The 24350-nt window shown below is 48.3% G+C and overlaps 1 protein-coding gene and 1 long non-coding RNA gene across 11 annotated transcripts in view; one reads left to right on the top strand and one right to left on the bottom strand.

The window, feature by feature from the left end:
- The window catches only part of CEP250 (centrosomal protein 250), a 48775-nt gene that overhangs the window by 19728 nt on the left and 4697 nt on the right, over positions 1-24350 (bottom strand). For 2 of the 9 annotated variants that reach the window (XM_069548414.1, XM_069548413.1), the window contains exons 2-19: positions 20280-20568; positions 19764-19820; positions 17836-17918; positions 17444-17609; positions 16327-16433; positions 15825-16079; positions 14274-14370; positions 11440-11541; positions 10785-10946; positions 10078-10256; positions 9311-9493; positions 7235-7379; positions 6274-6420; positions 4936-5166; positions 3720-3913; positions 3371-3498; positions 2733-2902; positions 244-411 (exon numbers count right to left, since the gene is read on the bottom strand). In XM_069548414.1, coding sequence (XP_069404515.1) covers positions 244-411; positions 2733-2902; positions 3371-3498; positions 3720-3913; positions 4936-5166; positions 6274-6420; positions 7235-7379; positions 9311-9493; positions 10078-10256; positions 10785-10946; positions 11440-11541; positions 14274-14370; positions 15825-16079; positions 16327-16433; positions 17444-17609; positions 17836-17918; positions 19764-19820; positions 20280-20465 — 2760 coding nt within the window. In that variant the 5' untranslated portion in view covers positions 20466-20568. Of the gene's footprint in view, positions 1-243; positions 412-2732; positions 2903-3370; positions 3499-3719; positions 3914-4935; positions 5170-6273; positions 6421-7234; positions 7380-9310; positions 9494-10077; positions 10257-10784; positions 10947-11439; positions 11542-14273; positions 14371-15824; positions 16080-16326; positions 16434-17443; positions 17615-17835; positions 17919-19763; positions 19821-20279; positions 20569-24350 lie in introns of those variants that run through there. The other 7 variants (XM_069548417.1, XM_069548418.1, XM_069548419.1 and 4 more) reach the window with 4 other exon arrangements.
- On the top strand, positions 73-15329 carry LOC138417692 (uncharacterized). 2 transcript variants are annotated; one of them, XR_011248253.1, is made up of 7 exons: positions 77-147; positions 361-555; positions 1279-1392; positions 6140-6434; positions 9378-9579; positions 13873-14111; positions 14219-14932. It is a non-coding gene; the product is annotated as an uncharacterized lncRNA (long non-coding RNA). The 2 variants fall into 2 exon arrangements; XR_011248254.1 differs by lacking the exon at positions 13873-14111 and having other exon boundaries at positions 73-147; positions 14219-15329.

The raw sequence follows: 24350 nt of genomic DNA, 5'->3' as shown, positions 1-24350 counted from the left end.
GACTGAGAACCAGGAAGTGTGAACATTGCCACTGGTTTGCAAGCTGACAGGATGTGGTAAACGGCGGCCCTCCCTCAGGAAGTAGGACATACAGCCAACCCTGCAGCTAACGGTGCCGATCGCCTGCTCACGGGGGCAGAGTGGGAGGTCTGGAAGCCCCTGTAGCCCCACTCCTGGGGAGCTGGAAGGAAGTGGTCCGAGGCAGGGGGTCACAGGGAACATGCAGCCCTCCCAGCTGCCCACCTGGCACAGGGCGCTCTCGGCCTCGGCCCGCTCTTCCTCCCTCTGCGCCCGCATAGCCTCCATTTCTGCCTCCTGTTCCCTTAGTCTCGCTTCTAGCTCTGTCTTCTCCCTCTCCAGGCTCTCCAGAACCTTCTCCAGTTCCTGCTGGTGCCGGGAGCGCTCTTCTTCCTGGTCATAGGAAGGAAACACCGATGGAGCTGAGAGGGTGAGGCGCGGAGGCAGAGAAGCATCGGATGAGAGTAAGAAGTCTACTGCTCACCAGCTGTGTGACCTTGGTGTCTTCCTTACCAAGCCTGTTTTCTCATCTGTGAGGTGAGGCTAATTATCCTGCTTTGCCTATCTCACCAAGTTTTATGAGAATCAAGTGAGATTTATTTAAAAAAAAAAAAATCAGGGGTGTCCTTGGCAGTTCAGTGGTTAAGGCTCTAGACTCCCAACACAGGGGGCATGGGTTCCATCCCTGGTCTGGGAAGATCCCATGTGCTGTGGGGCAACCAAGGCCATGCACCACAACCCCTGAGCCTGTGAGCCACAGCTACAGAGCCCACATGCTGTGGCGACTGGAGCCTGTGCACCCAGAGCCTGTGCTCTGCAACGAGAAAGCCACCGCAATGCAATGAAGAGTGGCCACTGCCTGTCGCAAATAGAGAAGGCCTGCGTGCAACAATGAAGACTCAACACAACCAAAAAAACCCACATAAATTAAGATAAAAAAAAAAGCACGGACATCCCGGTGGTCCAGTCGTTAAGACGCTGTGTTCCCAACGCCGGGGGTACAGGTTTGACCCTTGGTCGGGGAACTAAGATCCTGCATGCCATACCATACCACCAAAAAAAAAAAAAGATATAATACATGTAACAGTGTTTTCTAAAGTAAAAATGTCCCTCACATAAGCTACAAATATCTTATTTTAAAGCAACCACATCATGCTTGGTGGTTATAACAGCAAACTGAAGTGGTGGGCTCATTCTCTGCTGCCCCTTTCCCCTGCTCAGAGTGGCAGGGACCATGTCTAGCTATGATGTCCTCTACAGGATCCAAGACTGTCAGGATGGAGCATCCCGGTCCTCCCAGAGTCCACCAGTGACCAACGACTTCTCTGATTTCCTAGATGAATCCAGCCCCTCAGCCAGGATCTCTGGATGGTGGTGAGGGGCTCTGGAGCCAGGCTGGCTTGGGTTGCAGTATTTACTCCAGCACTGCTAGTATGACCTCAGTTAATTTCTATCACATCTCTGTGCCTCCGTTTCCTCATCTGTAAAAATGAGGATAGGGAATTCCCTGGCGGTCCAGCGGTTAGGACTCTGTGTTTTCACTAACTGAGGGCACAGGTTCAATCCTTAGTCTGGGAACTAAGATCTCGCAAGCTGCATAGCATGGCCAAAATATAAATAAATAAATTCTGGGTCAAAAAATAAGTGTTAGTCGCTCAGTTGTGCCCAGACTCTTTGCGACCTCATGGACTGTAGTCTACCAGGCTCCTCTATCCATGGGATTTCCCAGGCAAGAATACTGGAGTTGGTTGCCATTTCCTTCTCCAGGGGATCTTCCAGAACTAAGGACTTCCCTGGTGGCTCAGACGGTAAAGAATCTGCCTGCAATGCAGGACAGCAGGGTTTGATCCCTGGGTGAGGAACATCTCCTGGGAAGGAAATGGCAACCCACTCCAGTGTTCTGGCCTGGGAAATCCCATGGACGGAGAAGCCTGGTGGGCTACAGTCCATGGCACCATAAAAGAGTTGGATACGACTTAGTGACTAAACAATAACAAAAAGAGTAAAAGTAAAACAGACATTTTCAGACAATTAAATACCAACATACCCTCACCAAAGGTTATCTTACTTCAAGAAGGAAAATAAATCCAAATAGAAAACCCAACATGCAAGAAGGAATGGTGAGCAAAAACAAACCTTGTAAAATTTTCAGGATATCCAACAATGATTGACTGTATAAAATAATCAAAAGGCATAACATATGGTGTTAACAAACTAGTAATAACTAAACACACTAACACAACTGATAGGTGAGGAGGAGAGAAAGCAGGCAAAATGATCTGTGATCCTGTGTCATTCAGGAAAAAGAGTGAATAGATCAATTAACTTGAGATTCTATTCAGTATGTATTTTAAAATATTAAAGAATAACTAAAAGAATAAAAAACACAGTACATATCATCCAAAGTAGCAGAGAGAGAAAAAAGGTAAGAAAAGAATACAGCTTAATCATTCAGTACAATCCTCTAAAAGAAGTTAAGGTGATCTCCCCGTCCCAAAAGGTAAAAAGACAAGATGAATAGCAAAAGATGACAGAAATAAATCCAAATATACCTATAATCACAATAAAAGCAAATGGACTGAATTATGTAATTAAAAAGCAAAGGAAACACAGTTCTGAATTGGGCAAGAATTATTCAAGGTATTCCTCTGCTCCCTTGACACCCTGGAGACCAGGTCTGGCCCTCCCATCCCCTGGGCACATCCACCACCTACCCACTTCTCCTGGAGCTGATTCACCTCCTCCTCATGGGCTGACTTCAGCTGCTGCAGGGCAGCCTGCCCTTCTTGCTCAGCCTGGGCCAGCTGCCTGGCTGCTGTGTCCCGTGCCTGCTCTGCCCGGCTCCGTTCAGTGTCCAGTTCCAGCTGCAGGCACTTCACTTCCCCTAGGATGCCAGGGACAGGATCTGTCTGGTCTCTGAGCCTCTGCCCTCCCATCTTTCACCCTCCTCCCCAGGCCTCATGAGGAATTCCCATCTCAGAGGGTGGGGGGGATAGGGTGTGTGTGTGTGTGTGTGTGTCTCTGTGTGTGTGTGTGTGTGTGTGTGTGTTTTAGTCACTCAGTCGTGTCCAACTCTTTGCAACTCCATGGACTGTAGGCCGCCAGACTCCTCGGTCCATCGGATTCTCCAGGCAAGAATACTGGAGTGGGTGGTCATTCCCTTCTCCAGGAGATCTGCCTGACCCAGGGATTGAACGTGGGTCTCCTGCATTGCAGGCAGATTCGTTACCATCTGAGCCACCAGGGAACCCCCCTCAGAGGCCGTGGGTCTGGCTCTAATAGCTTCCCACTGTCTTCCTGGCTTTTAACATCCCCGTGGACTGAAGTGTGCCCACCCCAGCTGGGTTCTCACCTTGGATTACTTCCTTGGCTTGAGTGACAGTTTGAATCTGGACCTCCAGCTGCCCTTTGGTGACCTCTGTCAGAGAATGTTGTTGCTGGGCCTCAAAGAGACTGCTCTCCAGTACCTCCTTGGCTGAGCTGTCAGGTTTAGGAATCAGGAGAGTTCTTACCCATTAAGCCCCTTACCCTTCCTTAAGAGGAGTCGAGTTCTAACTACTGGCCACCTAGAGAAGCTAGAGGGGCAACTACAAACTCATAACTCATTGAAACCCTCATACACTTTGGGCAAGGAATTCAGTTTGGCTACGCCTTGCTTTGCAAAGCTCTCTGCCCCTGGTAGAACTGGGGGTGGGCCCTACCTGAGCCCCAGCAGCTGTTCTGTGAGCTCCTGCCGGTCTCGCTCCACGGCCTGCAGCCGCACCTCGAGAGCCGCCTTCTCCCGTGCCAGAGCCTCCTTCTCCTGGACTTCTCGGGCGAGCATTTCCTCCTGGCGCTTTGTCTCTTGCTTTAGCTGTTCCAGCTGAGCTGAGGCTGCCTCCTGCTGGTGATATGTCTGGGGGGACAGAACTGATGAGACAGGCGCAGAGGCAGGACCCCCTACTCCAGGCTGCTATCACCAGATTAGGGTCACTGGACCCACCTCTGTGAGCTGTGCCCTCTCACACCAAGGGCCATAAATCTATCTCCCTGATCTCCCCAGAGTGCCTAGACCAGGAAACATGCTCTCCTTTGAGTAAGATCTTGTGCTAGGGCAGCAAGAGATCTACTTCTAAGGAGCTTTTAGTCTTAAGAAATAAGACACACACATTACCATGAAGAAGGTGATCAACGCCCCGAGAAAGAGACTCTGAGAAGGGAGGAGGGAAAGCGAAAGTGTTAGTCGCTCAGCTGTGTCAGACTCTTTGTGACCCCACGGACTGTAGTCTGCCAGGCTCCTCTGTTCATGGGATTTTCCATCAAGAATTCTAGAGTGGGTTGCCATGCCCCTCTCCAGAGGATCTTCCTGACCCAGGGATCAAACCCCCATCTCCTGCATTGCAGGTAGATTCTTTACCATCAGAGCCACCAGGGAAGTCCTCTGAGAGGGGAGATTACACATTAGGTCAATGAGATGTTTGGTAGGGAAGAAAGATCACGTTTGAGTTGGGTCATTGGTTCAGAAAAAACTAATGGAGCCCCTTGCCATGTGTTAGACACTGTGCTAAAAGCTGGAGGGATTAAAAGCAAATAAGACATAGCCTTGCTTCAAGGAGCTTTTGGTGGAGATACATAAACAGATCATTATAATACAGTATGAAGGCTGTGGTGGTTGAATAAACGTGACGTATTATCAGAGAACACAGGAGAGGCATCTAACTCAAATCGATGGATGTGAAGCAATGGGGCATAAGCGAAGGATTCCTTTAGGAATTCTTTTAAGAAACTGGAAGATGTACCCCAAACTATTAATAGTAATGCTGGTCATTTCTAGGAAATGAGATTTTCCCTTCCTGAAGTTTCTGTAGTGTTTTCGTTTTTTTATAGTGAGCATGTATTATATACTCTCGTGAGATGGTAGCAGTTTTGTCTTCTCACCTCGCTTAGCTTCTCTTGCATTTCTTCCTTCTCTTCCTGGATGCCCCTGAGGTCCGCCTGCAGCTCTGCCCTGGTCTCTTCTGTTTTCTGCAGCTGGGCCTCCAGGCGGGTGTTCTTTTCCCACAGGGCTTCCCTGCTCCTCTCAGCCTCGGCCAGGTCCACCTGCAAAGTGCTTCTCGCCTGCTCTGCTGCCTCCATCCGCCTGCACACAGACTGGTTCTCCTGTTCTAACTACTGGCCAAAAAGGGAAGGGCATCAGAGACAAAGGGTTATGGTTTAGAGGTGAAGAGGTGAGACAGACGTCTACATGAAATATATGACTCTCTTCTCCACAGAAGGACACAGGAGTGCTTATGGGAGAGGAGGACTAAGCACACGTTTGGGGTCTAGAGCCTTTACTCCAAGTACTAGATGTTGGGACAGAGACAAAAAAGGCAAAATCCTGGACTTCCCTGGCGGCTCAGTGAAGAATCCACCTGCCAATGGGTTCGATCCCTGGTCCAGGAAGATCCCACACGTCTTGGAGCAACTAAGCTCGTGTGCCAAGACTATTGAACTTATGCTCTAGTGTCCGTGAGCTGCAACTACCGAAGCTCACATGTCATGCTGCAACAGAAGCCACAGAAGCCCTGCAGAGCAGCTAGAGAAAAGCCTGGGCAGCAACAAAGACCTAGCACAGCCAAAAAAAATGAACAGACAAAATAAAAAACAAAAAGCAAAATTCTGCTCTTGAAGAATTCAGAATAAGGGAACAGAATATTTCTGGGGCTCAAGGGAACAAGAGTGATTGAAGACAGTTAAATCTGTTCTGTTTATTTTTCTAGCACCATGAAGCATGCAGGATCTTAATACCTCCACCAGGGATTGAACCCATGCCCCCTGCAGTGGAAGCTCAGAGTCTTAACCACTGGACCACCAGGGAAGTCTGAGACATGTTAAATTTTTAACCTCTAGAGAAGATTCTGAGGCTTGGGCTCTTCAGCAGATCCTTTTGTGGTGGTTGCTGTTATCTCAAACAACAGGATTAAAGCCTAGTCTTCCTTCTAGAGGGCACAGACTTCCTTCCTGGCCCTGGTGATTTCACTGTAAAGCCCAAAGGTGGTCCTGCTCTAGACGTGGGAGGGGTCTACTTTTAACGGTTGAGCCTGGGCCTTATAATCTTTGCTTTCCTCTGCACTGTAAGTGTTCCTTTTGCTCATTCCAGGACTACAAGGGAGCTGATCTGTCTTGGGCTGATCCATTCGAGAACTGTTCCTTGTCACTGGCCATCAGCTGTGTCTGTCTCTTGCCCTCGGTTGGGGCCCAGTCCTACCCCATATGTCAGAGATCTTTGCTCACCTGGAGAAGCTGCTGGTTCAGTCCAACTTTATCTAAGGCCAAAGCCTCGTTTAAGGCACTGAGTTTGACAGCTGCAGCCCGGAGATCAGCGACCTCAGCCTTCAAGCTGTTCTCAGAACTCGACAGCTCCACGATTGACTGTTCTGCCTAAAAACAGACAGGTAAAGAGCTTTCTCCCCCAGTTTTCCTGCAACAGTGAACAGCTCACATCCCCAACACCTGCTGCTTCCCGTGGACAGAAAGCAGTTAACACTTCATTCCCTCCCTTACCTTCTAAACTTTTCCCTTCATTCATTCATTTACTCTCCCATGCATTCATTGAAGAGTGAAAGAGGAACTCACACAACAGGGGCACAGACATCAGGACATATAAACAACCACAACTGTGATGACACCACAGACAATGGAAACCCAAAGTGCTCTGGGACCTCAAAGGAAACATTAATTCAATTTGAAAGAGTCAGAAAATGCTTGGTTGAAGAGTTCACAGTGAAGCTGGACATTGAGAGATGAGGAATCGTTTGCAGGTAAAGGGGAAGGAAAGAAGCAGTTCAGGCAAAGGGAAGAATTCATACAGAGTTAGAGTCACAAGGGAATGGGTACCACGGAGAACACACTTAGTAGAGCACAGGCATAGGAGAAGTGAGGACAGGGATCTCGGGTGAAAAGGAGGCTAGAAAAGATGGCAGGGGGCAGAGGGCTGTGAGTGTGACACCAAGGAGCTGGGGAGCCACTGAACGGTTTTACGAAAGAGACTGACATGACCAGGTTTATACTTTAGAAAACCATTCTAAGTCCAATAGTCTGTTGGGGGGACAGAAACTAGGAATTGAGGCACAAAATAGGAAGGGCCATGGCTTACAAAGTGAAGAATGACGCAGGTTGCACACCCTTTTCCTAGAGACAATCAACTTTCCAAGCCGCCCACCCCACCCCGCCGGTGAGGGGGAGGCCCACGCACTCTGGCCAGCGCGGCAGTCACTTCTGTTTGCTCCTGCCTCAGCAGCTCCCCTTCCAGGCGACTGGACTCCAGGGCTTCCCGAAGGGAGATCAGTTCACTGAGGGACTCGGACTGTTTGGCTTCCAGGACCGCCAGTGTCTCCTGACTAAGATGAAAAAGAGAAGAGGGCTAGAGGAAATCTTAGGGAGTGGCTGTAATCTGAAAGATGTTGAAGCTGAAACTCCAATACTTTGGCCACCTGATGCAAAGAACTGACTCATTTGAAAAGACACTGATGCTGGGAAAGATTGAAGGCGGGAGGAGAAGGGGACAACAGAGGGTGAGATGGTTGGACGGCATCACCGACTCAATGGACATGAGTTTGAGTAAACTCCAGGAGTTGGTGATAGAGAGGGAGGCCTGGCGTGCTGCAGTGCATGGGGTCGCAAAGAGTTGGACATGACTGAGTGACTGAACTGAACTGATTTGCCTTTGTGATACAAAGGAATGAAGGTGGTCTCTAAAAACTGATAAGGAGAGATCTCCAAGACATAATGTGAAAAAAAGCAAGGTGCAGAACAGTATATGTGGCGTACTGTCTTTTATGCAAGAAACTGGGGGAAATACAAATATATGCACACATTTGCATAACACACCACTAGAAATATGAATAAGAAATTAATTTAAGTGATTACACACAAAAGGAAGAGATATGGGATGGATGAAGTAGAAGGGACAAATACTCTGTCTGTGTATACCTTTTAAAATAGTTTTGACTTTTGAATTATACAAAATTTTCTTTTTAGCCACACTATGTGGCATACATGGTCTTTACCCCCCCAACCAGAGATCGAACCTGTGCCCCTTGCAGTACCAGCGTGGACTCTTAAACACTAGACCCACAGGGAAGCCCCTTGAATCACAGAAATATTAATAAATGTATTACTGAGTCAAACAATTTAAATTTTAAAACATAAAACTATCTTTGTGGATTGTTGGTTCTTTGCCTTGGTATGGAGAGACCCTTCCTTGCACCAGTCATGATGCTTAGAGTAGTCCTTCAGGATTCCATCGTTTGTGACCATTAGGCGCAAGGAGCTGGGGAACAGGAAAGGAGAGGGGCTACCAAAGATGAAGACGATCCAACCCGTTACCAGGTACTGAAGACCTACCACAGGCCACGCTCTGTGCTGGCATTTCGTAAAACACAGTTTTAATCCTCTCAATGATCCTTCAAGGGAAATATTACCACTCCTATTTTACAAATAAATTAATCCATCCAAGTGGTCAGAGCAATTATTTAAACCAAGCTTCTGCCCAGCTCTAAAGTCCTTGCTTTTTCTATGATATCATATTTGGGAATTCACAGAGAAGCTGGGTCCCTTTACTCTAGAATGTCCTTTTTTAAAAAACAATATTTATTTATTTGGGTGTACCAGGTCTTAGTTGCAGCATGCTGGATCCTTAGTTGCAGGCTGAGGGATCTAGTTCTCTGACCAGGGATCAAACTGGGTCTCCTGCACTGGGAGCTTGGAGTCTTAGCCACTGGATCACCAGGAATGTCCTTGGAATTCCCTCTCTTGACCAGCTCATTTCCTATTACTTCCTAGGATCAGTCCTACTCTTTGGCCAGCCCAGTCTCCTCTGAACATTCATTGTACCTTCCCAAATCCTTTTCTTTGCTAATCTATTCCTTTAGGCCTTGTCCTGCTCTCTGCCAATGATAATACATTAAGGCCCAGCTCAGCAGCGACCCTCTTCTCTGTGCAGCTCTCAGTAACAAACTGTTACCCCTATTCTCCCAGAGGATCTAGCTTGAAGCTCTTTTTAGCTCATGCTTCACCTGGCCACGGTTTACTTGTCTGACTTCCCCATTACACTGCAAACTGCTTGAGGTCAGCGTCTTTATTTGTTTCCCCCCACGCGGCCTCAGTTCTGGGTGCTCAGCGAAGTCTGGATGAACTCTTGCATTCATCCTTCTGCCAAGGGTGGAGCGGTAAGCTAAGCTGAACCCACCGCACGCCAGGCTTCCATTAACTCTGCTTTCTCAGGGTGGGGAGGGACGGGGCCGGGGAGGGAGGGGACTGTCACACGCACAGACGCTCCCTCTCTCGAACGGCCAGGTGCAGCTCCTCCTGCTGTTCCTCCTTCTCGCCCTGAGCAGAGTCGCCCTGCAGCTGGAGCTCCATGTTGGTCCTCCGCAGTCGCCACGCCTCCTGCTCCAGCACCTCCAGCTGCTGCTGCAGCTCCTCCCTGGTCTTCTGCAGGAGCTCTCGCTCCCTGGAAGAAGGAGGCCAGACGTGAGCAGAAACCCTGGAACCTAAAAACCCTCCTGGAAGCAGACAGCAGAAGGTCAAAGGAGAGGGGTATCTTCTTCCTTTAAATATCTCATCTTCCCTTTAGAGAAGGAAACTGATTTGTTTGTGTTTTTTAAATATCTATTTATTTGGCTCTGACAGGTCTTAGCTGTGGCACACGGGATCTTTGTTGTGTCATGTGGATCTTTTGTTGGGGCACACGGACTCTCTGGTTGCTGCGTGTGGGTTCTCTAGTTTCGGTGCTTGGGCTTAGTTGCTCTGCAACATACGGGATCTTAGTTCCCCGACCAGGGATCAAACTCTGGTCCCTTACACTGCAAGGTGGATTCTTAACCACTGGACCACCAGGGAAGTCTCAAAACTGTTTTTTTTTTTCTTTCCTAAATCATCACAAAGACCCAAAACTGAGTGAGCAGGAGCCAGCAGAATGCAAGGCCAGGCGGTCCTGAACAGCCCTGGCTCTGCCAACCACAAGATGGGAGTGGGAAAAGGCCGGGTGAGGACGGAGCCCGGGAGGAAGTGGGGGGACAAACAGCCCCCACTCACCTGCTGAGAGAGTCCACCTCTCCCTGCAGGTCCACCGTCTGCCCCGCCAGGGTGTCCCGCTCCCCCGTGAGCTGCTGCAGCCGCTGTCTCAGGGCTTCACCCTCTTCCTCCCACTGGTGATGCTGCTGTTGCCAGGAGCTCACAGCTTCCTGACAGCCTGACAGCTGCTGCCTTAGGTCCTGCGGAGGGAGAGGGACAGAAGGGAGGTGGTGAGCAAGAGGGCAGGGCAGAGAGGGATGTCAGAAGCCTGGAAGCAGGGCTGGGCAAGGGGGTGGGGACTGGTGCGACCAAGGTAAGTTGTGAATAAAGATGAGACCAGTCGAGGAGACAGAGCATCAGAGGTGACCGGGTTCTGTGGCTCTCAGCATCTGAGTGCATCATCTTCAAATGTACCATGTGGAAGGTGGGGTCAGCAGTGAGTAGGGCTGGGACTCTTAGAACTGGAGGACACTTACCCCCACTCCCCAGGGCTCCACTTTGCAGGGTGCAGTGTAAAGTGCATCAAAGCAGAGCATGCCAGTGGCATGGGGAGCGTGCTGGCTCCCATCAGCACAGCTGGGATGTTGGGGAGCACTTCGGGGTGTTGACAAAACTCCTCATCTCAGGGCAATGTAGAGAAAGGGGCAGTCTGGGCTAGGAGGGTACCCGGGGCCCAAATCAGTTTAGATACCAGTCCCCACAGCTGAGGAAGAGTGTGGGGTTCTTACCTGCACAGCCTGGCGTCTCTGAGTCAGTACAGAACGCACCAGAGAGACAGCCTTGTCTGGCTGCTGGGAATCAAACTGGGAGGAGAAGGCACCAGGGTCCAACTGCAAGGAGCTCTCGTGACTAGAACCTTGGGCCATACTGTCCTCGTCTTCTACCATGGCCTGAAACCCAACACAGCAGGGTCACCATCCCACTGACCAAGGCCTAGAGTCCATGCAGAGAACTCATATTCCAGCTGGACAAACCTGATGTTTTCTCTCTCCTGGGGGGGTGGGAGGAGGGCATCTAAGAGCAAAAAAGGGTGGGTTCCTTCAATTCTTCAAATCAACTGTTTACCATTGGTCACCCAAACCCAGGATGAGCATCAGGCCTGGAGCACCCCTTGAACACTCCATGAATAAATGAAAGAAGAAGAGGTTATTGAATCCCGCCGCTGTCTGAGAACTGTAGCCGGCAGTAAGAACAAGGGCCTGTTTCAGCAGGCAGGGCCAGCCCACAAAAGCTTAGCTTAGGGTTCCAGTTTTCAAACATACCCAGAGAATTCATCCCCACAAGACCCTCAGTCCAAACTCCCCTAGGCGCACCTGAAAGGACAGGGAGGCCTGGGTAAGGGCAGGCTGGACATGTCATCGTGAACAGGAGGCTGACTGGTACCTGGGTTATATCCTGGATCACTTGCTGTAAAGACAACTTCTCCTCTTGGGCGTTCCTACTAAGAGATGCCTCGTGTTCCATTAATTCTGCATGATTTGCCTCCTGAACAGGGAACAAAATGGAGCCTCTGAGCCAAACTTTCAGAGGAGGATTTATCGTTTCAGGCCCCCAAAATCAACCAGTCTCCTCTGTCTCTTCTGCAACCATACTTTTCCCCTGACCACACTGGAATGCTAACGCTGTCTTAGGACTCGGTGGACAATGTGATGTGGTGATTAAGGGTTCAGATTAAGGGATTAAGGGCTCCGAAGTAGGCTGTCCAGATTAGCATTCTTTCTCTGTCACTTTCTAGCCTGGTAACCTTAGGCAACTCCTTCTTTGAGCTTCCTTCTCTTTAAAACGGGAATAATTAACAGCAACTACTTCATAGATTTGTTCCCAGACTTGAACGAAAAAACTGCATGTAAGTTATTCAACATAGCACCTGTCACAAGGCAAATGTTCATTAAACGTGAGCCATCATTGGATGAAGGATGGCTGCTGTCTCTGGACAGCAAATGGACGGGTGAGACCTAGGGCCAGGGGAACCTCTAGCCCCAAGGAAGGCCAGTAGTAAATCTGAACTCTCCAAATTTCCCTCCTTCTTCCTACCTTATTGTGCTGCTGCTAAGTCGCTTCAGTCGTGTCCGACTCTGTGCGACCCCATAGACGGCAGCCCACCAGGCTCCCCCGTCCCTGGGATTCTCCAGGCAAGAACACTGGAGTGGGTTGCCATTTCCTTCTCCAATGCGGTGAAAAGTGAAAGTGAAGTCACTCAGTCGTGTCTGACTCTTAGCAACCCCATGGACTGCAGCCTACCAGGCTCCTCCACCCATGGGATTTTCCAGGCAAGAGCACTGGAGTGGGGTGCCATTGCCTTCTCTGACCTTATTGTGCTAGTGAAGACCTTAGAGACAAAGATTTGCAACTATGGGCTTTTTTGGGTTTTTTTTTTTTGGGCCTATGCAAAATCTGAACCAACATTTGTAAATTGGGAGATTTTTATAAGCTGAGAAATTCATAAAAATCTACATTTCTGGCATCTCTCAAAAAGTTAACAAATGGGCCACACCAGCCCCATCCCTGTTGCTATTATTGTTCAGTTGCTCAGTCATGTCCAACTCTGTGATCCCATGGACTGCAGCAGGTCAGCCTTCCCTGTCCTTCACTATCTCCTGGAGTTTGCTCAAACTCATGTCTATCGAGTCAATGATGCCAGCCAAACATCTCATCCTCTTTTGCTCTTGTCTCCTCCTGCTTTCAGTCTTTCCCAGCATCAGGGTCTTTTCCAATGAGTTGGCTCTTTGGATCAGGATTGGAGCTTCAGCTTCAGTATCAGTCCTTCCAATAAATATTCAGGACTGATTTCCTTTAGGATGGACTGGTTTGCTCTCCTTGCAGTTCAAGGGACTCTCAGGAGTCTTCTCCAACATCACAGTTCAAAAGCATCAATTCTTCAGCGCTCAGCCTTCTTTATGGTCCAACTCTCACATCCATACATGACTATTGGAAAGACCATAGCTTTGACAAGATGGACCTAAGGCCTCATTCCTACATGGCAATTATTTCTTAAAGTTGAACAGTGGATGCCTCCTCCAGACAGGACAAATGTGTCTTAGGGTCCTGCAGTCCCCACTTCTCCTCTTTTTTTTCCTGTGTACTGAGATCAAGTATCCCCTGTTGTACTAAATATGACCATATCGGAAAAATCAGAATTCTTACAGCTGAAACTGCTTGACTCATTTATAGTATTTGGGCCATGAGGACATCTGAATTTGGACATTCCTGAACACAATGGAAGCAAAAAGGCGTAAGCAAGTTTGCTTCCCAGCTGATCTCAGTTTAGATGAGAAGACTAGGGATATGCATAGCGATGGTGGGTCAGGATTCGCCTAGAGTCAGAGATACAAAAATTAGAGATGGAAGAAAACATGGAACCAAGCCAGAGGTTCTGACGTCCAACCTAAGAGAATCCCTTTGATAACATCCTTGGCAGATGTTATCATGGACTTCACTCCTTCCCAAAGCGGACTGTTCAACTATCGAGCAGCTCTAGCTGCAGCCGAGGTCTACCTCCCGGTAACTTCTAGTCTGGCAGGGCTTGTGGCCCCCTGGCATATATTAAAACAAACCAGCTCTCTTCCCTGGTGTCAGTCCTTCAGCTATGTGAAGGCAGTCATCATGTCTTCTTCAAGCCCTTCTCCGCCAGGCTACACACTGCCATGCTCCTCAGATGTTTCTTGAATGAGTAGGTTTTGAATCTCTCTACACATTTCCCTCCACCCTCTCCTACTTGGCCACTGTACCTCTTCACGTGTGTCCCACTCTCTCAGAAGAGGACACACTGCAAAGCTCCCCTAAGAAAGTAATATTGATGATGCTGTTGCTGTTAAGTTCCTAGGTCATGTCTGACTCTTTGTGACTTCATGGACAGTAGCCACCAGTCTCCTCCGTCCATGGAATTTTCCAAGCAAGGATATTGGAGTGGGCTGCCATTTCCTTCTCCAGGGGGATCTTCCTAACCCCGGGATCAAACCCACATCTCCTGCCTGCATTGCCAGGAAGATTCTTTACCACTGAGCCACTTGGGAAGCCCATAGTAGAAAGAGTAGAGAGCTAATATTTATTAATAGGTAAATGAATTAATTAATTTTCAAATGGAACCAAAATTAATTTTGTAGCTTCAGGGGATTTCATCAAGGAACATTTAACTGGTATCCTGCATTTTTTGTCCATAAAGGACAGGAACCTACAGGCCCACTCCCAACTCCTTCCCAGAACAAAAGATCACATACCAGGATCTCCATCGTCGCTCTCAGAGCCTTCACCATCTTTTCATAATCTTCATTTTGCTTCTGAGACTGGGTCAGCAGAGCAGACAGCTCGGTCACCCTGATGAGAAGATCACAGCACTGTCGCCTGGGCACCCATGGATGTGGACAGAGCTATGCAGCACACCCCCAACCCAATAGAGACACCCCGCCTACAGGCTCCCCAGAGTCCCTTGGGCGCCCCCAGCCCCTGTACTCCCTGAACACATGATACTATAGCCTTGAACTCAGCAGGGGAAGCCAAATGCCGCTCAGACACATGCAGGGATTTACCACATCTCAAGGCTGGAACACTTGTTTGGGGGCCCGAGAGCTGAAGGAAAGCCCTGGCCCAGGCCCCTCCAGGCCCCACTTGATCCTGAGGTCAAGCACCCTGAAGCCAATGAGAACATCAGAATTGCCACATGGGATAGTTCCACGGTCCCTCCATCCCAAGGTTCTAACTCTGATAGAGAAAAAGGAGGGGCAGTTTGGGAGAGATTATAGTCAACCTCCCTGATCTTAACCTCAAAGCTCAGGGAAATCACCAGGCCTCTTTATCACCTTTATCCTGCAGTGCAGTACTTGGTATTATATGGGTAGCTTAACAAATATTTCTTGAATAAACTCATCCAGGAGTTTAATTTTTGTTTCAAAGTCTTCATAATTTGATTCTGTATCATCTTTAAGAGCCTGAACTCACTGTACAGTCACTCATTTAGTTATTGTATCACTAAATAAGCATTTATTGAGTGTCTACTATATGGCAGGTGAAGTGCAAAGCACTCGGTCACACAACTTGATTAAGATATTCTCTGTGCTTTCCAGTGCCTTCACAACCCAACAAAACAAACTGCAATTTACGTACGCCACCGATAGGTGGTGACACTACCCTAACCACGGGGTATAAACGGAACTCTGTCCTGAGATGACTCAAATAGAGTTGTTTGCTTATGTCCCTGCTCTTCTCATTTTTTTTAATATCGATTTTATTATAATCCAAAAATAAAAGAGCATAGCCAAAACAAAAGAAAAGAAAAACTAAATAATCAATGAAAGTAAAAAAACTATTAATAAATAATCAGTGTTCTAACAAGCAGTTCTAAAGACCACAGTGGGGTACAGTAATGTAACAGGCTATTGAGGTAATCGAAGAGGTGACATTTGAACTATGCCTTAAAGGATAAGGCAGAGAGAGGAGGGAGGGAGGCATTCCAGGCCGAGCTCAGCATCTACAAAGGCAGGGGACGTGGAGGGACTTGGCTGTTCTGGGAATGGCAAGTAGTTTGGTATAGAGTCACCGCCAGCTCTGTGAGTCAACAGGAGGGAAACTGAGCTGTGAGATAGTCTGAGGGCAGAGGGCAGCGACATAGCCCCAGCTGTGGCCCTGGGTTTCACTCTAGACCCTCCTCTGGCACATCTCCTTCCCCTCTCGTGGGAGGAGGGCTCTTCAGGTCTCCCCCACCTGCTTGACTCCCCAAAGCAGTCGACTTACTTTCCCCAAGCGATCCCCTCTTAGGACCCAGCCCATCTCACCGATCCTGAAGCTCCGCCTTCTCCAGATCCCCTTGACTCTTCAGCTGTATTAACTCCTGGCTCCTTTCATGGGCTTCCCTTTCCAGTTCCTGGGTCTTGGCTAGTAGCAGCATCAACTGGGATGGCTCGTTTCCATTCAGTCTCCCAGATCCATCAGACTCCCGAGACGGTGGTACTCCCACAGTCAGGCGCAGGCAAGAGGTCAACAGGGACCCCGAAAGCCTTGCGTGCTCAGCCTTGAGCTCCGTCAGGTCTCTGAGTCCAAGGAAGGAAAGAGCAGACTCCGGCAGGGACCAGGGATAGGAATGGGCAGGTAGAGGTCAGGCCCCAGGAAGAGCGGATCTAGGAAAAACCATCTGAATCCAACAATTTCATCCCTCCCCACCAACTCTCCACCCCTGCCCTCCCCCCACAACCTGACCCCTCCCTTCTAAAGCAGCCCACTGTCACAGATCTGGAGTCGGCAGGGGCAAACCTTCTCCCATCTTATCCCCACACTGACCTGTCAGTGGCTGACTTCATTTCCAGGAAGTGGCGTCGGAAAGTCACCACCTCCCGCCATAGACCCAGAAGGCGACCGTGCTCCCCTTTCAGGTAGCCCTTGAAGAACTGTGTGTTCAGAAACCCAGGTCATATCAAAGGGCAGAGGACATCATTTGTCAACACAGGAGTCCTGGATCCCTCCCGACCACTGCAGGGAAGGGAAGGAGGGACTTAAAGGAGACAGCTTACGAATGGGTATCTATGTTCAGGTGATGCTGAGGTGTTTAATAAAATTAGCAGAGGGATTCAAGAGGTCAGAGGGCCTGGGATGCTATAGCCTTCCCTGAGCTAGATTAGAAGGTGATAAACAGTAGCTGCTCAACCAATGAGAGCTATTACCATCATCTGCACAGATTTATAATGAGGATTAAATGATACAACATATATAAATCACCTAATACAGAGCAATGGCTCAGGCAACATTAGTTTCCTTTAACTAGGATCTGAAAATGTCTTCCCATTCAATTTCAATAGCTGCCTCCTTGGCATCTAGCTTGCAGACTTCCAGACGAGGGGAGTCTAAACTTTGAGATCCATCTAAAATCTGACCGAGGCACTAATGCAGGGACAGAGCTGCTCTGAGTGTCATGCTGCTGCTGCTGCTGCTGCTAAGACGCTGCAGTCGTGTCCGACTCTGTGCGACCCCATAGACAGCAGCCCACCAGGCTCCCCTGTCCCTGGGATTCTCCAGGCAAGAACACTGGAGTGGGTTGCCATTTCCTTCTCCAGTGCATGAAAGTTAAAAGTGAAAGTGAAGTCGCTCAGTCGTGTCCACCTCAGCGACCCCATGGACTGCAGCCCACCGGGCTCCTCCATCCATGGGATTTTCCAGGCAAGAGTACTGGAGTGGGGTGCCACGCTACCTGCCAGCAAAACCTGGACTGGGCAGGTAAGGACAGAATGAAGCTGACAGCCCGAGCAGGGCTGAGCTGCCAGCATGAGTGCTAAACACGCCCAGAGACTTAAACTACAGCCGGGTTCCCATCCTGGTCCTGAAGTTAACCCGTTCCTCCTGGCACCGACCAGGCAGTGCCCAACATGCACTCCTCTCACTGTTCCTGCCCCGTTTCTCTTACCTCCTGCTCCATCTGCCACTGGCTCTCCTTCCTCATTAGCTCATCCCGGGCCCGGCTCCAGTCGACTGTCAATTTTTCCACATCTTCCCGAAGCGCTTTATTCACCACGTCAGCTTTTTCCATGTGCAGCCGAAGCTGGGTGTTCACCTCCGCTAGACTCTCACACCTGCACTGGGGAGGGGTAGGAGCAACTACTAAACAAAGGTCTGAGCCAAACCCCTGGACCTCTTGGAGTAAGACGACAACCACTGGAACTTTCCACTGCCAGGAGCTGGAGGGCTAAGGCTGAAGTCCTTGGTTCTAAACCATGTCAGCCCTCGAGACAGAGGTTTTCCATCAGCCTTCTCCGCCCGCCAGCCAACCACCCAGGCCAGAAAGTTGGGGCCCATCACCTCTGTTGTTCCTCTTCCAATCGGATTAGCAGCTGTTCCAGGTTTGGCTCTTCCACGCTTTCCCACCTTTGAGGGATCGGTCCCTTAGCCAGATAAAAGCAAGCCTTATTCACCTCCACAGAGAACATCCTGCAGACCAAGTCTCTGATGCCCTCTTCTACAGCAGCCCACTTTTCTAAATTCACACTTTTATTTTTACTTTTGGCTGTGCCGTGCAGCTTGCAGGATCTTAATTCCCAGATTAGGGGTAGAATCTGGGCCCTTAGTAGTGAAAGTGTGGAATCCTAGCCCCTGGACTGCCAGGGAATCCCCCTGCTTTCTTTTTATCCTTTCTCCCCTTTGTTAGCGATATGTCTCTTTTCTCAATCACTGCATCCTGCAAGTAAATCCACTGTATATCTCTCTCCAAATGTGAACCACTGACTTCTCATGAAAGACAGCATTTGGTAGTGAAAAGAACTTTTGAGTTAAGAAGCATAAGATACAGCTTCCAGGGATTTCCCTGGCAGTCCGGTGATTAAGATTTTGCCTTCCACTGCTGGGGGTGCAGGTTCAATCTCTGGCTGGGGAGCTAAGATCCCATATACCTCACAGCCAAAAAACTAAAAATGGAAGCAATATTGTAACAACATCAATAAAGATTTAAAAAAATTTTTTTCTAATCTTTAAAAAAAAATAAACAAAATACATCTTTCACTAATGGCCTTGGCTTCTATTACACTAATCTTCAGACTTTGGGAAGTTATAACTTCTCTGATCCACAGGTTTTCAGCTCCAAAGTGAAGGTGATATCGTTCCCCTGAGAAAACTGCTTTGCAGGTAAAATGACATTATTCTACGACAACGCCTAAGGGTGCCTACACAATGCCTACAGATCGGTAGATACTAAGTCTCGGTCCTTTCTCTCCTCTGAAGGGTAACGTTAAGGGTCCTTTCTCTCCTCTTCTGAGGGTAACATTAAGATGGTGCTGAGGGGAGCTAGAACAAAGGCAGGTTGGGTTTTTGAAAGGCAATTCTATCCTGCCCACAGCACAAATAAATCCATCTGCCACAAACACATCTTCCCCCCCTACCCCTCCAAGTCTGAGGCACACATCTCTCCACAACAGATAAACACTGACACCTTCTGGAGGAAAAATGCATCTCTTCTTTCGGATTCCACCCTCCTTCCAATCTGGTTCAGATGGTAAAGAATCCGCCTGCAGTGCAGGAAACCTGGGTTTAATCCCTGGATCAGGAAGATCCTCTGGGAATGGCTACCTGCCCCAGTATTCTTGCCTGGAGAATTCCAAGAACAGAAAAGCCTGGCGGGCTACAGTCCATGGGGTCACAAAGAGTCGGAGACGACTGAGTGACTTTCACTTTATTTAACTTCCAATCTGATAACCTTAAATTTCTTAAAGCTGTGTTTTGCTCTTAGCAAGCCCTGGGCTGGAGTCTGTTGAGGCAGGAATAGCCAGGTCCCATGAAGGTATCCGATAAAGCTCTCAGGGGACTTCCCTGGCGGCCCAGTGGCTAAGCCTCCACGCTCCCAATGCAGGGGGCCCAGGTTTGATCCCTGTTCTGGGAACTAGATCCCACATGCCTCAACTAAGAGTTCGCATGCCACAACTGAAAGATCCTGCATGCTGTAACTAAAGATTCCCCACGCTGCAACTAAAAAAAACAAAAGAAAAAGATCCTATGTGCCACAATTAAAACCCAGTGCAGCCAAATAAATACTAAAAAACATTTTTATTATTAAAATATTAAATATTAAAAATTTTTTCTAAATATTAAAAAAAGGCAAAAAAAAGCTCTCAGGAGCTGCTGAAAGAGCCACTTCTACCAAACACTGCCTTACCTCTCCCCAGCCTCCTTCAGTCAGCAAACAGGGCCTAACCATACTCCCCGAGGGCCCATGAGGAACACAAAACAGCCTTACTCACCCCAGTGGCTTCCAGCCGCTTCTCCAGCTCCTGGCACCAGCTCCGGTACTGTAACACCTGAGGCAAATGCAGCAGGACCGGGCAATGGGCCGGCTGGTACCCATGGCCCAAAGCAGAGGTCCCCTTGGGGTCGTGGGCAAACCTCTCGGTGAATAAGGGGCTGGGTGACAGGAGTGAGGTAAGGCCGTAACATCTTACAGCTTCCGTTTGGTCATTTAATAATACATTCTCTGCAGCTTTTGTTATGGAGAAGCAACAAGTTTGTGGGCTTGGGAACTGGCAAACCTAAGGTCAGGTCCGATTCTAGGAGAGCAAAGCTAGATGGCTGACGGAAGCCCCGTGAAGGGCAGCTTTGAAAGGACACAGTCAGCAGCTGGAGGAGGAGTTGGGAGCATCACAGGAGAGCTGTTTAGGTGTTGCCACCGTGTGGCTCTGGGCTCCGGCCAACCTCGTCTATCTCAGCCCCCAGCCCCAGGGGTCCTCCCCTTCCCCTTCCTAAGAGAGCGGCCGCCTTACCTTGGCCTGCAGCTTCCTCACGAGAGCTGCTTGCCTCTGCTGGGCCTCCTGGGAGCTCTTCAGCTTCCTCCATGAGGCTGCCTGGTTCTCGGCCATCTGCTGCTGCAGCGCCAGCACTTGCTCCTCCAGCACCAGCTGCAGGGACCGGGGCTTCATATTGTTCAACCCAGGGCCCCCTGTCTCCATGGGGGCCCCCGAAAGCAAGCCCAACGGCCCCTAAGCAGCCAGAGGCTGTTTATTCCCAGAGCAGTCTCTGAGCATCGCTGGGTCACTTGGACCTCCTCTTGAGCTGGGGACCAAAGCATACACTGGAGTTGAGAGAACTGTCTAGACGACTCACATGTATTCAGCAAATACTCGTTAAGTCTGGCAGACTTGGATTGGACGAAGTAAATAGGTTCTTTTACTACAGCACTCCTCAGAGCTTTTAAAATACTAAGATGGACCTAATCTCTACAGGGATGAGTGGCCATTCCCCAAAGTTATTGGACCACGACACTGGGACCCATGTTTCCTGGCATGCCTTCCAAAAGTCTGCACCCGACCAAGAGCTCCTAGTTTATCAGTGCATCCCTTGTGCCTGGCGCAGTGCCTGATAAACATTTGCTGAATGAATCACGAAATGTGCTCTTAGGGGATGGGTATAATTACAATACAGTGTGGTCTGTGCAGTAATAATAGATCACAGGGTAGTATGGGAAGACAACAGATGGGCATGTGACCCAACCTAGGTGGGACTGTGAAGGTGTGAATATCATCATCATTGTTTTGTACCTGCTAAGTCGCTTCAATCATGTCTGACTCCTTGCAACCCCATGGACTGTAGCCCTCCAGACTCCTCTATCCATGGGATTCTCTAGGTAAGAATACTGTAGTGGGTTGCCAGGCCCTCTTCCAGGAGATCTTCCCAGTCATTGTTAATACTTGTTAAGTGCTTCTATGGGTCAGTCACTTTGTTAAGTGCCTTACACACACTATGTCATTTTGGCATCACAAGAATCTCAAAACATTCCTATGACACTTAAACATTGGTACTACTTTAACTCTTCATACGTGGATGAGGACACTGAGGCTTATAAAGGTTAAGCCTTAGTTAAGAAACTAGAAAGATTAAACAATTTGTCCTATTTCGTACACTTGATGTTTGGTTGACTAGGGATTTGAACAAGAATTCTGACTCTCTGATACAGAATAGCAGGCATTTCGGGCAGGAGATCCAAAATAGAGAGGGAAGAAGGAACCAGCCTCAGGAGGATGGAGGAGGAGCAAACTCACCTCACTTACCAGGAGCTGGGCCAGGACCAGGCAATGGGGGCCAGCGGGGGAGGCCAGCCTAACCAGTGACTTCAGAGAGAGCCAGGAGAGGGGAAGGCAAGATGGTCAAGAAGAGTCCAGGGTGCTCATCCAAGTTCTGTCTCTAAAGAGCTCTGTGACCTGGAGCAGGCTAGCTCCCTTTAAGGTTCCTCATCAAAAAATGAGGGCAAAAAAAAAAAAAAAAAAAAAGAGGCACCCCGCTCCATGACCTCGGAGTTTCTTAGTTCTCTAAAACACCTAGGGCTGGCGGGGAGGTTATAGAGTTCTCTAATTTTATCAGCCCTGAGATACCCATCAGCAGGGCTGAGGAATATCTCTATTTCTAACTGCCTATCAAGAAAAAGGCCTATCAGAGCTGCCTTTTTGGCAGCATCAGTCTCCTAATCTGAAAACAATGGCATATACAGCAAATTCGGATGCAACACTCACACATACAGTGGGAGTTTCAGGGCCCCATGCCCCTTTAATGCCCCAAGCTGCTGATTTCCTACATGCGACCTTCTATCAGGTCCTTCCAGATTTATTCAGGAATAGTTAATCACTTCTATACGTTTTAAAGTTTATATTTAATACACAGAGAGAATATCGATGTTATATCTTATTGTCTGTCTATCTTTTCCACTAATTTGTGAGTTCCTGATAAGCCAAGAGCTGACCAGTTCATTTTGGTCCTTAGCCACCAGGGCTCCCCATGTAGTGCCAGCGGTAAAAAAATACTGCCTGCCACTGCAGGAGACAAAAGAGACATGGGTTCAATCCCTGGGCCAGGGAAGATCCTCTGGAGGAGGGCATGGCAACCGAATTCGGTATTGTTGCCTGGAGAACCCCATGGACAGAGGAGCCTGGCGGGCTAGTCAACAGGGCCACACCGAGGCAGATACTACTGAAGCGACTTAGCACGAACATAGGTTGTCAACAATGCACAATGAAGAAATGCATGTGGGCTTCACTCCCGGAAGATCTAAACCCTTAGCTAGAGGTTACAAAGTGGACTGTTGGTTCTTTTCAATCACTGTGTGGCCTGTACAATGATTTTTAAGAATTCAAATTAGATGCCAACATTTACCAGTGGGAAAATACACCCAAAAGTTAATATTTCTGGTTCCTTTGGAAAATCAGAGTATCCAGTGAACCTTGACTCTCATTCCTACAAGGCCACAGCCAGTTGCAGTGAGACAGCATCTGTCCCCTTTAGATAAGGCATGCTCTTCAGTTCTCCTCAGTCCTGGGCCCCTGCCTGGCTTTGCCTCTCTCTCATATACTGATAGCAGATTTCAGTTGTCATGCCATTCTACTTGTGCTATTGTTTTTCTTACAGCAGAGTTAGGAATACTCAGCTTCCTAATTTACATCACCTCCTGAGCTACTGCAGACAGCTGAGTTTGTAGAGATTCTACTAGACAGCAAGGAAACAGCATAACGTAGGAAGAGCAGAGTGGTACCAATAACAGCTTAGGGGCACCAGCACCCCAGGCTGCCTCTTCCTGGATGACCAACTCGGTCGCTGTGCTGTGCTTAGTCTCTCAGTCGTGTCTGACTCTTAGCAACCTCCTGGACTGTGGCCCGCCAGGCTACATGGGGATTCTCCAGGGGGATTCTCCAGGCAAGAATACTGCAGTGGGTTGCCAAGCCTTCCTCCAGGGGATCCTCCCAACCCAGGGATAGAACCCAGGTCTCCTGCACTGTGGGCAGATTCTTTACTATCTGAGCCACCAGGGAAGCTGAGTCCTCCCTTTCTGCTCTTCCCTTCTGCCAACCCACCATGGCTGTGAAAAGCTGACTCAACCTGTCTCTTCTGGTTGGAGGCACAAAGCTGTTGGGAACAGCTCTTACTGCCAACACTACCAACAACAAGAGTAGCTCTGAGTTGCTTCAAGGGACTGGAAGAGCCTTTTCTCTCCTAACACTGCGGGGGCTTGGCCAGGCTTCTGCAGAGTCTCAGAGGCCCTCAAGACTCCCTTACCCTCCTCCTTTGAATCCCTTCCCTCAAAGCATTAGGCTTATCCATATGAAATTGCCAACATTTGCCCTCTTCTAACCTATAAAAGATAATTTCATGTAATTCAACCTAGTGATATTTTATGTTGTATATATTTATAATCATATATTTATGTATATTATACAAGCCTAATCTATAAGCAGCCCTCCCATTGTTTCTGGAATTCTATTAAATCTTCTTTTAGAATAAGGCTATTGTTAAAGTATATACACTATTTTAGAAAATGACAGTAACACTTCAATAAAGAAATGGAATTATATTAGAATTATATGATTATTTTACTTTAGCAGATAATTTAAAAATTTACAGCTATTTAAAAATTTAGTCCCATCCTCTCCTTTTACAGATAAGGAAACTAAGGCTTATGGAGATGAAGTGATTTCATTTTTGATCATACTTTATATGCCCCATTTACCTCAAAAAATGACTTGACATTGTAGCAAATATACCATACCAATGTAAGATGTTACTAATGAAGGAAATTGGGTGCAAGGTATATAGGAACTTGCTGTACTATGCAATTTTTCTGTAAATCTAAAATTGTTTCCCTCAACCACTTGTAAAAGAATTAAACTAGAACACTTTCTAACACCATACACAAAAACAAACTCAAAATGGATTAAAGATCTAAACATAAGGCCAGAAACTATAAAACTCTTAGAGGAGAACATAGGCAAAACACTCTCTGACATAAATCACAGCAGGATCCTCTATGACCCACCTCCCAGAATATTGGAAATAAAAGCAAAAATAAACAA

Source organism: Ovis canadensis, chromosome 13 (assembly GCF_042477335.2).
Source record: "Ovis canadensis isolate MfBH-ARS-UI-01 breed Bighorn chromosome 13, ARS-UI_OviCan_v2, whole genome shotgun sequence".
Classification (NCBI taxonomy): domain Eukaryota; kingdom Metazoa; phylum Chordata; class Mammalia; order Artiodactyla; family Bovidae; genus Ovis; species Ovis canadensis.
Note: the sequence above shows the minus strand (reverse complement) of the source record. Positions and strands in the feature narration are given on the sequence as shown.